The 12,213-nt window shown below is 37.6% G+C and overlaps 1 protein-coding gene across 1 annotated transcript in view; it reads right to left on the bottom strand.

Moving 5' to 3' along the window:
• The window catches only part of LOC113047846 (exocyst complex component 4-like), a 106,075-nt gene that overhangs the window by 17,541 nt on the left and 76,321 nt on the right, over positions 1 to 12,213 (bottom strand). The window contains exons 12-14 of the mRNA XM_026209174.1: positions 8,335 to 8,471; positions 4,915 to 5,070; positions 2,829 to 3,007 (exon numbers count right to left, since the gene is read on the bottom strand). Coding sequence (XP_026064959.1) covers positions 2,829 to 3,007; positions 4,915 to 5,070; positions 8,335 to 8,471 — 472 coding nt within the window. The remainder of the gene's footprint in view (positions 1 to 2,828; positions 3,008 to 4,914; positions 5,071 to 8,334; positions 8,472 to 12,213) is intronic.

The following is a 12,213-nucleotide window of genomic DNA, read 5'->3' as shown; positions in this document are numbered from 1 at the left end:
CTGTGTCAGCACTACAACTTGTCAGCTAAGCCTTCAGGACAGGACTTGAGAGGAGGGAGAAAGAACGGAAAAACGAGTGGGTGTCTTCAGTTAAACCTATTCCAGAAATTAACGTGTGTCTGTGTGTATCCACACACATTATGCTAATAAATGGAAAGCAGACCTTTACTGTTGGCGATAAAGGTACTTTAAGAAAAACTCCAAAACGAAGAGATCACTTGACCCAAGACTCGCTCTTTCTTTGGCACTAAAGGCTATAAATGCTCAAAGCTCCGCGTCTGTTTCTGTGATACGAGAGAGTTGAATTTTCCGAGAGCTATGGGAAGATGGATTTTGAAGCATGTGAAAGGAAGAGGGTTGTTTCGACAACAATTTTCAAGAGTTTTTTTGTGTTTTGTCTGTCTAGCCTATGTGGGTATAAGGTGGTAAAAGGATTTGTTCGAAGGCAGAAGGGCAATGGTCAGAGAACAACTCTTGAGATAAAACTCCACCTGTGGCTAAAACACCTCTAAGGAAACTTAAGTTCACTCGGCTGCCATATTTTCTAGTTATGCGAGTATAGCTCGTATTTACTTGAAGAAAGAATAGTGAGCAGTGCTGTTTTTTCCCCATTTATTTCTCTACAAATAGTCTGTCTCTTTCTCCTTGTACCATCCCTGCTGGGTCTTCCTGCTCCTCCTGATACTATTGACCGTTTTGACCCCTGATTTTGCTTTATTTAATTTTAAAGCCAGAACGAGAGAAGTGATGTTAGAGTTGAAATCTGACTGTTGCCAGCCGCATAATTTTGTGTGGATTTTGGGATGTAAAATGGGATGTTTTATTCAGTAAAAGTTACATTTTTATTCAGCAAAGTACATTTATTCAGTAAGTATGCTGAATAAATGTACTTTGATCAAAGTCATGTGCACAAATAATTTGTTCAGAAAAGCAAATAACATCTCAAATGTTGGAGCAAAAGCCTGTTATCGGAATGATTGGCCATTATTACCTTCAAGAAAAGAAAAGTCTGACACATTGTCATTCCTGACATAAGCCACCAATCACTAGCACCAATCTGCTCGCTCTAAACAGCGAGTAATGCATTCTCTTTAGTAAAAAAGCCATAGTGGCTTTTGCTTTTACTTTTTTTAAAGATGTCTTGAGAAAACGAGGAGAGAAATAAATTTGAGGAGGATTGTGTGTTACGAAAAGATCCCAGATGGGCAATGAGAGACAAACCCTCAATGTCTTCATGTCCAATCAAAGCCCATTGATTTCTACGCAAACAGCAGATCCTAGACTGAAGAACATATCCTAGTGCCAAATCAAATTTAGATTACATTAAGATTCAACACCATGACGCTAAAGAGAAGGATTAACACATGCACTTTATCGCAGGGGTCCGAGTGTTTGTTTTAGCAGAGACTGAAGGGATGGAGGTCGAGCAATATAAAACGGATTAAACTCATTGAGACAGGTACAGTCTGAAAAAATTCCAGACGTTTTTGTGGAATACTTCTAGCGCACAAAAACGCCACACAAGGGTGGTCACAGTGCATGAAGGATGTCTCTTCCTGACAGTGGGCCTGCGTTCTTAAAAAGACAAGGGCAACAGAGCTCTTTCTCTTTCACTGTCTAGGAACTCTCTTCACTTGATCCACTTCAAAGCTCAGTCTCTGGTGGTGAGACAGAGACGCTGTTTAATCTCCCCCACATTACACTGGCAAACGTGTATTAGTCTGCAAGACAAGACAGGAGAAAATGACTTGTTCATACCTGACTGGCTCCATAATATAAAATCCAATTTGAGGGGGGTACAGAGATAAGGGTTTCCGTCGGCGACGGTCCCATCAGCTCAGCAAACACTAAATAATGAACAATGCTGAAGCTGTCCCACCATGATAAAACACTCCATTACGGCTTCTGCACAGAACTAATGGTAATTACAGCACGTCCTCCACCGCGCTCTTATTGAATTTTTATCTGCTCCGGACGCGAGTCGCTCTGAAGCAGTCTTTACCCAAAAAACTGAAATAACAGTAGTTTTAAAATAGCTTATTTACAGATTGAAGTGAAAAAGGTGGAGGAAATTCTGAAGGTATTGTGTGAAGTTTCACCAAAGTGGCCGCGCTGACGTCAGAAATCCAGCGCTAAAGTTTCATTGAAGTTTAGAAACCGAACATTCTAAATTTAACTCAAGTCACTGTAACAATTTATGTAAAAACATAATTCTTCTTTTGAACTAATAAACTATATTCTATCAGTTACGATGAACTGGCAAAATACAGATGGGCACACAATGAGGTCCAAAAGTTGGGAAACATTGGGATTAAAAAAACAAAACAACATCAAAAAAACCCTGTTGTGACTTAAAATTAATGAGAAATATTGTTTCAATTTCATATTTTGCTTAAAACTTATATTAAAATAAATATTTTAAAATCTTATTACTTAAATGAATTAAATTGTAATGAATTTAATATAAATCAATTAATGATTTTTTTTTTTTAATAATTACAAATAAAATAAACTAATAAATCTGTAACTGGAAACACACAAACAGCTCAAGGATTAAGGAAAACACTTACTACTTTAAAAAATTAAATAAAAAATACATTATTAAAATTATTATTACTATTAAAAAGTGCACATACCAAATACCAGATACTCAAAATCAAGTTAATTTTCCATTTCAACCTATCACTTAACAAAAAGTTTTATGATAATATAATTTGTAAAGAAAAACAGAATGAGCAAACTTTTTGACTCACAATACATTGTGACATGCACTTTTACAGCTGAACAAACCTCTAGCCAAACACACACACACACACACACACACTCACTGGAGCTAAGGGGTAGGTTGCTGAAGAAGCCCCTGAGGCGGGTGGCGAGCCACTCCATGCTCTCCTGCAGGTTAGCCAGTGCCTTCAGATCACTGACGTCCCTCAGAATCTCATTCTGAGGAATCAGCTTATCACCCAGATTCCCCGTCAACACCTCAGACTCCTTGGCAAACGCTGCCCTGTGAGAGACAGGTGGAGAAACAAGTGAACATTTCCAGCTTAAAACAAAAACAGACTTCTTTTCAGTCGTTATTCCATATTGCTTGCTGAAGGTGGTCATGGAGTCATTACAGACAGCTCAACACAACCGAATTGTCGGTGGTGGACATTAATTCAACCAGTGCTTAGAAGTGAAAAGATCTGTAAAGGTGTGCAATTTTATAAAGATACTTTCAAAGCAAAAATACTTATAATAATGATAATAATAATGAGCAGCAATAGATAATCTATTAGTACTGTCCCTCCCTAAAGAGTGTAAATAATTTATATATATTTATATATATATTTATATATATATATATATATATATATATATATATATATATATATATATATATATATATATATATATATATATATAAACAATGTGTAATATGATCATTTTTTTTTGTGTGTGATCATATTACACATTGTTCCTTTAAATTAAACTTGTAAAAAAAAAAAAAAAAGGAAAAGTGGACAGTACTTGGAAATATTTTTTTTCAAATACCATTTTAATGCATTCTCTTCACACATTAGTCTTTAAGAGAGTTTGTGTGTGTGTGGGTGTTGCATGTGTTTTTGATTATTTATTATACGTTTTTAATTTTGTTTTTGTTTGTTAATGTATATCCCAATATCCCATAATGTATTCCCAATTATTAGTAATTTATTTTCTGTGTTTCTAAACTTAAGGATGTTCCCTTTAACTGGCACATACATTGCACATTTTGCTTTTTTATCATTATTATTTAAGTGATCCTCATTCGCATAATTATTTAGAGATGTGAAAGAGATGTGGACCATCCAAGCTAGAGGGTGTAATAACAATATCTCGGTGTTTTATTGGTGCAGCCTCAGCACTGGACATGATACCCAGCGTTCCTTTAATCTATAAAGTCAGCATTTTCGTTGACCTCCTCCTCTACAGGTCTGTGATGAATCTGGGAGAAAGAAATCCACAAGGCTCATTTCTGAGCTCTGTGAAAATTCTTAAGATAAAATGAATCATCTATTTGATGGGAGACTTTTTAACAAGCTTTTATCGCTCTGTATAGGATTGCCATACATGTGGCGTAATCCCTCTTTAGTTGATGAAACTGTCAGGGTCGTTTATATGATAAAAGCCTCCCGCTCGCTGACTGTGCTTAGCTTCAACAGGTCGGTTAGATTGGATTTTTCGGTCCCACATAAACAGTTCATTTGTTTATTGTACAATTGCAGGCCATGGCACATCCAAACCGACGGGAGAACATTTTGAGGCCAATTTTGTTAAAAAGAAGGGCCTCTCTCCCTCTCGTCCAATCACCGTTTTCCTCATACTTGTGTCTTCTTTAATTCAAGTGTGCACTTGAGAGGAAAAGGGAGAAAGGGAATAGAGATAGCGCGAGCAAGTGAATTGAAAACAGAATTGCGCGTGTGTTTGGGACGCTGGAATGTTCCGGCAGATAGTGTGGTTGCCTGCAGTTGAATTTGTTCTTGTTCACAGATGACTGCTGAGGCTATAACGGCCAGATTTCATCCTCTGTAACACAGCACACAAGCAGAATACCAAATTGCTTTGTCAGTGTCTAAAAATAACCTTCATTTCCGACGAAGGGCAGAAAACCCAAATGCAATTTCTGGCGTTGAAAACGGATTGAGTACATACAGTAAATGTGTTTATCGATCTCTTTACAGGACGTAGAGACCTGTGGATCTGTGTTACACAGCACATATCCCCCAGTGTCTCTGAGAGTGTGTTAGCTTGCCTGAATGTGTGTTGATAGGAGTTGTGCGAGTGTGTTTGTATATACTGCGTGCTCTGTGATGAATCTGTGTGGTGATCTCATATCGGGGACAGTGTGTATTTGTATGTATGTGTGTGTGTATTAGCATGTGCACTCACCGTGTGAAATCCTCTTCTTCTTCTCTCTTCTGTCGGAGCTGTCTGGGTTGGGTCATGCTGGCCCAGTTGGGCAGAGACTGCAGCAGGCGGCTGATGTCTTCATCTTTAGCCCAGGACGCACTGATGGTTAGCTTCTCCTCGCACTGTACGACACCCCTACACACACACACACAAGTCTCAAAAACACTTTAGGATTAAAATAAACTAATTACATTTTGAGAAAATAGAAATCTAATTAAAAAAATGCACATCTAAAATGAAAATATAATATAGTATAATATATTAACTCAGCTCGACAGAATAATGTGACCCGGAAACATGTGCTAAACACTGCCCTGACATGTTATATCATCTTTCTCAGATCATAAGTTAATGTACACTGCAATAGTTAAAACTAATATTGAATATATTTCCCACATTTAAATGTTCATTATCTTTTATGATTTACTAAGTACTATATAATGATGTTGTCAACGCCTTGAAAATGGAAGTTTGCATAAAGTGTGATGAAACGCTGCGTAAAAAGCTAAAATAAGAACAGAGTCTATGATTGGCTCGGGGATTGGACAAGCTCCATTTCACTTGACGTCTGGAAAAGTGGCAAAATATGATAAGTTTGGCTAAATGTCTTCAGTATTGCATAAGCGGGTGTGCACTGGATGACAGCTGAACAAGGTTCCACAGTAGAGTTTTGATGATGCAGAGAGGCAGACTAGAGCACGGATGAATGAACGGTTATTGTCTGCAGTGTGTAGATTTATTGAACAGATCATGTAGAACGTAATGCAGTGCGTTTCACTCATCTTATGGATGAGAAAGAGGGAGACAGCAAAGAAAGAAAGACAGCGAAGGAGACACAAAAAAAGTGACGGATTGGTAGCATGTGATTATTGTGCAAGGAAACGGCTGCCTCTTCACTTTCTACCCATGATTGAGTTTAGTTCAAACCCTTGCTGTCTTACACATATGTGAGTGGACACACACAGACACACACACACACATTTCACTTGAAGGTACTGGAGGGAGCAGACAGAATTTTCTTCATTTCTTCATTTCGAACTACTTTAACGACCATTAATTCATGATTTGAGGCATTATGCAATTTAAAAAATGTATGATAATGTTCTTCATAAAAATAATTACATTCTGTGTGTTTTTGCTTCACTAATCAGAAACGCCTTACGCCCGTTTCACACATACTCCGTCTGCGGTGCGTATGCGTTGCGTATTTTTTTACGCACCCATGTTAACGGATTCCAGCCTTCACACTGCACACGGTTGCGGTCCGTCAGTCCGTTCCAGCATCAGTGTGTCTGCAGCAGTACAGCGATCGTTTACGTACAGACTCTATTTTTGCTGTGCTGCATCCGCTGAATTAAAGTGACAGCGCGTTGTTCGCGGTAAAAATGAACATGGATTGACAGGGAAATGCAGTCATTTCACATTAAATGTATACTAATAAAAGCCTACTGTGTTTCACATGCAACACATGGGTTTTGGCTAGATTTAAAACAAGAAAAGGAGCAACTTTAGAGAAACAAGGCAACATTACATATGCACTTTTATAGAGGCAGAAAAACAAAGTTATTTAAGAGCCGTTTGATTGCGTGTAATAAAGATTTAAATGCAAAAGGCACTAGAGTCGACTGTGTCTGTCAGTGATGAGTTTTAATTTTGAATGTTTGCTATATCCTAACAAGAAAAGTAGGCTAATGTTGTGTTTAAATGTGTTGCAGCTTGTTTCAGCAACTTATTATAAAAACCTAGCAGTCAAATGCATGAATAATACGTTGTTTATATTTGAATTTAAATATGTCTATGAAAGATTGTAACTGTACTGTGATGAAAGAGTACCACAATGCTGAAAAAGCTTTTTTATTTTTTTTACATGATTTGATATCAAAATAATGGACAAAGCATGTGTTTTGTGGCTTAAACAGCCGCGGATCAGTAGCGGACTGCAAACGCGCCCTGTGTGAAAGCACAATGAGTCCGTGCTGCTTCAGCACAACATACGTAACGCACACGGACTGCATACGCACTGCAGACGGATTATATGTGAAACAGGCGTTATAATTGTCACTCGTTCAGGAACCAGACAACACTGGTCGAGCGATGTTTTTAATTCACCGAGAACCACTACATAGGACTCATTCATTCAAGAACAAAACTACATTGGTCATCCTGTATATTTTTGTTTCACTGAGAAGAAAAACCACTTTATTAGATTTATTTGGTCACACATCGGACTACACTGGTCACTATGAAGAGTTCGGTTGCAAAACGCGATAAACACCATTTTTTGACATTTGGATTTTATTATTGGAAATCACTGTTCAGATGTACCTTAATCTATGTGTGAATTGCTGCCATTAATAAGATTTAAAAATGTACATTTTAAGCCTACTGCAAAATGTATTTTTTCACAAAACGCAATATCCGCCAGCCCAGTTTCTTTACAAAGTGCGATATAGGCTATAGAACGTTCAGGATGCTGCGCGAGTTCAGGATGTCACGCGAGGAGAGAGTCGCCGCCGGTGAAGTGCTCCGAGTTTGCTCAGTGATTTAACGAAAAGTGGACCAGGATAAAATACTCCTGCGTCTGTCAACAATAAACAAATGCAGTAGGGAACGAGTCTCCGCTGATGTCAAGTAGAAAGCCAGGGAGGTTGCTGTTCACACCAAACACGAATAGAGCGTCTGGCGCGAATGATTTATAGAAAATCTTTCTTAAAACCCCTATTGTGAAAGTCAAAGGTGTCTCTAGACACGTGAATGAGGCGAATTCGCGTCTTCCGCCCCGCACTAAACGCCTTCGTGCCGTGAGACCTCCAGGCGCGCGTAAACGCGCCTTTCATTGCGTTTTGCAAAAAAAAAAAAAAAAGAAATGAAAAAAAAAAAGAAATGTTGTGTATGTTCTGGCCAAAGCGAACTCAGAATCTTATTTTTATTAATCAATCTTTGTATATACTATTCCATATATTTATGATGTATTGTTTTTTTAACCAATGTAAGATGTTTGACAATGTTAATATAAATATGTTGCATTTTGGCATGGTTTTTGACTTATTTATGAACTATTTATGGACATAAAATTAAATAACAAATATCCTGGATTTGAAGAATTTTGTGTCCCTGGCCTTCACTGAGCTCAACTAATAGTTTAATGTACAAAAAATTGTGAATTAACTTGACTGTTGATGTCTTAAATAATAATGTCAAATAACCAACATTTCTCAAAATGTATATATCTCGTTTTGCAACGAAACTCTTCATATGTTCTTTTTGCATGCATCACACCAAGACAATTCGACAATAAGAGATTTATTGCTATCATGCTGCAGTACACGTACTTTTTATTGAATCACACTGAATACAGACAACACACTCACATTCACACAGTTAAAAAAATCTCATTACCTGTATGCAGTATTGCAGATCTCTTTGTACTCTTTAAGCTTGACACAAACCATCTCCAGGAACTGGTTGGAGTATGCACTAAGGTCCTGCATCAGACTCATTAAATCCTGAATGGACTTCTCCACAACCACAGTGCTCTGAAAACACAAGCAAACACACACTCAATATGATACACTCTGAAGTCAGGCCATCACCTCTATACATTTTTTATGATACAGATGATTGCTTTAGAGACGGTAAATGTCACTGTTGTTAAGGTGAAGGGGAGGTTATGGTCTGAGGTCAGGGTTGAGTTTGAGGATGACCAATCCAGACGCCCTCTATAAAAGACAGTGATAGACTACAAAATGCTGCAGTCTATCTGCTCAAGTGCTCACTTTTGAGCAAATACGTCAAATAGCCCGAAAAACAAACACAATCAAACCCTCCATTCACATGTCAGAGCCAGACACCCTTTTGCTGTAGATGAAGCGTGGCGATACAGAAACATATGAACTTGGTTATTATTGAAATCTCATCCAAATCCTTCAAGCAATTCCTCTTCCTCAAACACTTCCTACCATTTAACAGTTTCGCTTTGCCATCAAAGCTAATGACGATAACAGCAGAACAACTTTCCCCTTGAACAGAACAGAAGCCTGGGCACAAAAAAGGGCCACGTTATAAACACTGTGAAGGGCCAAAACAAAAGAGTGAGTGTTAGCATAGCTACCAACATTTGGCTGTGGTTCTAATGCAAGCAGTGACTGACTGAAAGTGACAGCGATCGTTAGCACCGCATTGGCAACCGTGCTGCCTAATGCACCGAATCATAGCTTCCTTGTGGCATTGGCACAAATGTTCTGTTTAATTGGACTCAGCACTAACTCAATCTAACCACATTGTATCCCATCCTGCCCAGCAGGGGGCAACAGCGAGTGCCCTGAGTATTTTGTTCTTATTAGCGTAATGTTGCACATTTGACATACAATCTGCTAACACACATATCAATGCCTGCTGTTTGTGCCCCCCGCCTGAGCGCTGGGGGTGGAGAGCGAGGTAATGATCCGTGGCACCGCCCTGGCCCGTTGAGCTCTCTAGCAGTCAACTGCACCAGGGAACTGAGGGGGGTGGGGGGGGAAATGACTCAGCAGGGGAACGCTAGCCTTCAAAGCTGTGCCCCTGGTCAAACTGGAACAAGTCCATCAATGCCATAGTGTTCGATTATGTGTGTGAACGAGTGTCTGGAAAAGATCGTCATGGTTACAGGGAAATGAGCACAGAACATACATATCAGCATTTTGATGATAATCAATATATGCATATATACATACATGCACATATATATGTGTATATATATATTTAAACTGCATGTGCATTATAAATATATATACAGGTCCTTCTCAAAAAATTAGCATATTGTGATAAAGTTCATTATTTTCCATAATGTAATGATAAAAATGTAACTTTCATATATTTAAGATTCATTGCACACCAACTGAAATATTTCAGGTCTTTTATTGTTTTAATACTGATGATTTTGGCACACAGCTCATGAAAACCCAAAATTCATATCTCAAAAAATTAGCATATCATGAAAAGGTTCTCTAAACGATGTAACAGAAATGAGTCGAACCAGACAAATTAAAGTCTATCAAAGCTGTGTGCATTGAAACACGAGCTGAATTCCTCAGGAAGTCATAAATCAGTTCTAGTGCCACAAGAACCAAGCAAGATGACCAACCAACTTGTTCACACAACAGCTTTGAACATTAACACCACTAGAACAATTATTTACAGTTTCAATTCGAAGAAGAGAAATTTGGTGTCAAAAATGTGTTGTTCGTAATGGAAATGCAACGCTGGACATCACATGTAAACCCAGGAGATCAAGTTAAACACTTCCATTGACTTCCCCCACCCAGCAGAACCAGACTGAAATTCCTAAGGGGGGGAAGGGCTTTAAACCTCTGTCTCTACAGAACATCCCTATGTCATGAGAATGGCAAAGAAACTGCTTTTTGTACATATATATGGACCAGAATGAACTCTTTTATAACTATGGCATAGCTTAACGATTTGTAATTATGTTTGGTATGTCTGTGATTGAATTTTCTTGCTTGATATTGTCCTGACATCATGATCATTTATTTGTAAAATATATAATATTCGTGTTATAGGAATCATGTCCAAAATTAGACCCTGCCAGAGCAGGAAAACTCGGACCACATGCTTGGTAAGATAAACAAATGATTTATGATACCCCCGAGCCAAGACAATATCTGATTGGTCAAGACAACATTTGAGGTGTGGCCAACAGGCCAGTTTAAAAACTGAGGACATCGTAAAATCTTAGCTTTTAGTTCTAGCCTTGCTCGTGCTATCAGTCATGCTTTTAGTCTGCTTTTAGTCGGCTTTTAGTCTCGGCTATTAGTCATGCCTGCTCTTAGCTTTTAGCTTGTAGCTTTGCTACCTAGCTTTAGCTTTTAGCTTCTAGCCATGCTGTTTAGTCATCACTGTTCTTTGAGTAACTTTACCTCCAGACTCACTGAGGAACTCAATGCGAGGGCTAATTACGTGATTGATGGTTGTTCATGTCTATGCAATTTAACGTATTGCTGTAAACTTGGGATTCCATATTTCCATTCTCTTAAACTCATCTTTCCCTAACTTTATATCTTCCTGCAACTTGTGTGAATGTGTGAGTGCGTGCGGTTATTTGTTAGATTAGTTTATATGTCTTAGATTTATCTAATAAAGCATTATTCATATTGAAAAGAGAAGTATCTTGTGTTTTGTGCTTACAAGTTAATGTCTTAAACTGCCGATCTTGTTACTGTGCTAATTGATAGTGTTTCACTATAGTGTGGATATTAGTATCCAGCGCAGATTTGATGTTAAACGGCTCGTTCACTGAATCGTCTCAATGATCAGCCGTGAAACAGTGATTCTGTTCAAATTCCCTTTAAAATCTTAAATGATTCCCTTTGAGCTAAATTGACCTGTTTCCCTTATAACGAGCTATTAACCTAATCATCTATATTAACCTAATCTGGATGAGCTTAAGGCCGCTATCGAAGCATCCTGGGCCTCCATAACACCTCAGCAGTGACACCGGCTGATTGCCTCCATGCTACGCCGCATTGAAGCAGTCATTTCTGCAAAAGGATTCCCGACCAAGTATTGAGTGCATAACTGAACATAATTATTTGAAGGTTGACTTTTTTGTATTAAAAACACTTTTCTTTTATTGGTCGGATGAAATATGATAATTTTTTGAGATAGGAATTTTGGGTTTTCATGAGCTGTATGCCAAAATCATCAGTATTAAAACAATAAAAGATCTGAAATATTTCAGTTGGTGTGCAATGAATCTAAAATATATGAAAGTTTTTATCATTACATTATGGAAAATATCACAATATGCAAATTTTTTGAGAAGGACCTGTATATATTCAAATTAAACGTAAAAAAAAAATGATATACATTTTCAACATTTTTATGCCATTTTATATATACAGTGTGTGTGTGTGTGTGTATAACAAATTCTATTTTGTATATTTTATATAGTGTATTTCCATAGTTTTCATAATTTAATGGTATTTGATATGGACGGATGGACAGACAGAGATATAGATTAAAATATACATGTAAAGTACACATTAAGATGGACTTATATTTAATAATTTAATTTATTTATATTCAGCAATATAACAACACATACACAATTTTTTTTTACTTGAATCATTTGCAATGCATGAAATGCAACACAAAGTCGTAAGAGTAATGATGAACGAATCAAAACAACTACAGATAGACAGACAGACTACAACCCTGTTAATGATGTTTGAATGAGCAAACATGTCTTCTCGTATAAGTCATAGTCGGTCATGATACAAG

This window comes from Carassius auratus, chromosome 29 (genome assembly GCF_003368295.1).
Source record: "Carassius auratus strain Wakin chromosome 29, ASM336829v1, whole genome shotgun sequence".
In the NCBI taxonomy this organism is placed as follows: Eukaryota; Metazoa; Chordata; class Actinopteri; order Cypriniformes; family Cyprinidae; genus Carassius; species Carassius auratus.
The sequence above is the reverse complement of the archived record's forward strand: the minus strand, read 5'-3'. Positions and strand labels throughout refer to the sequence as shown.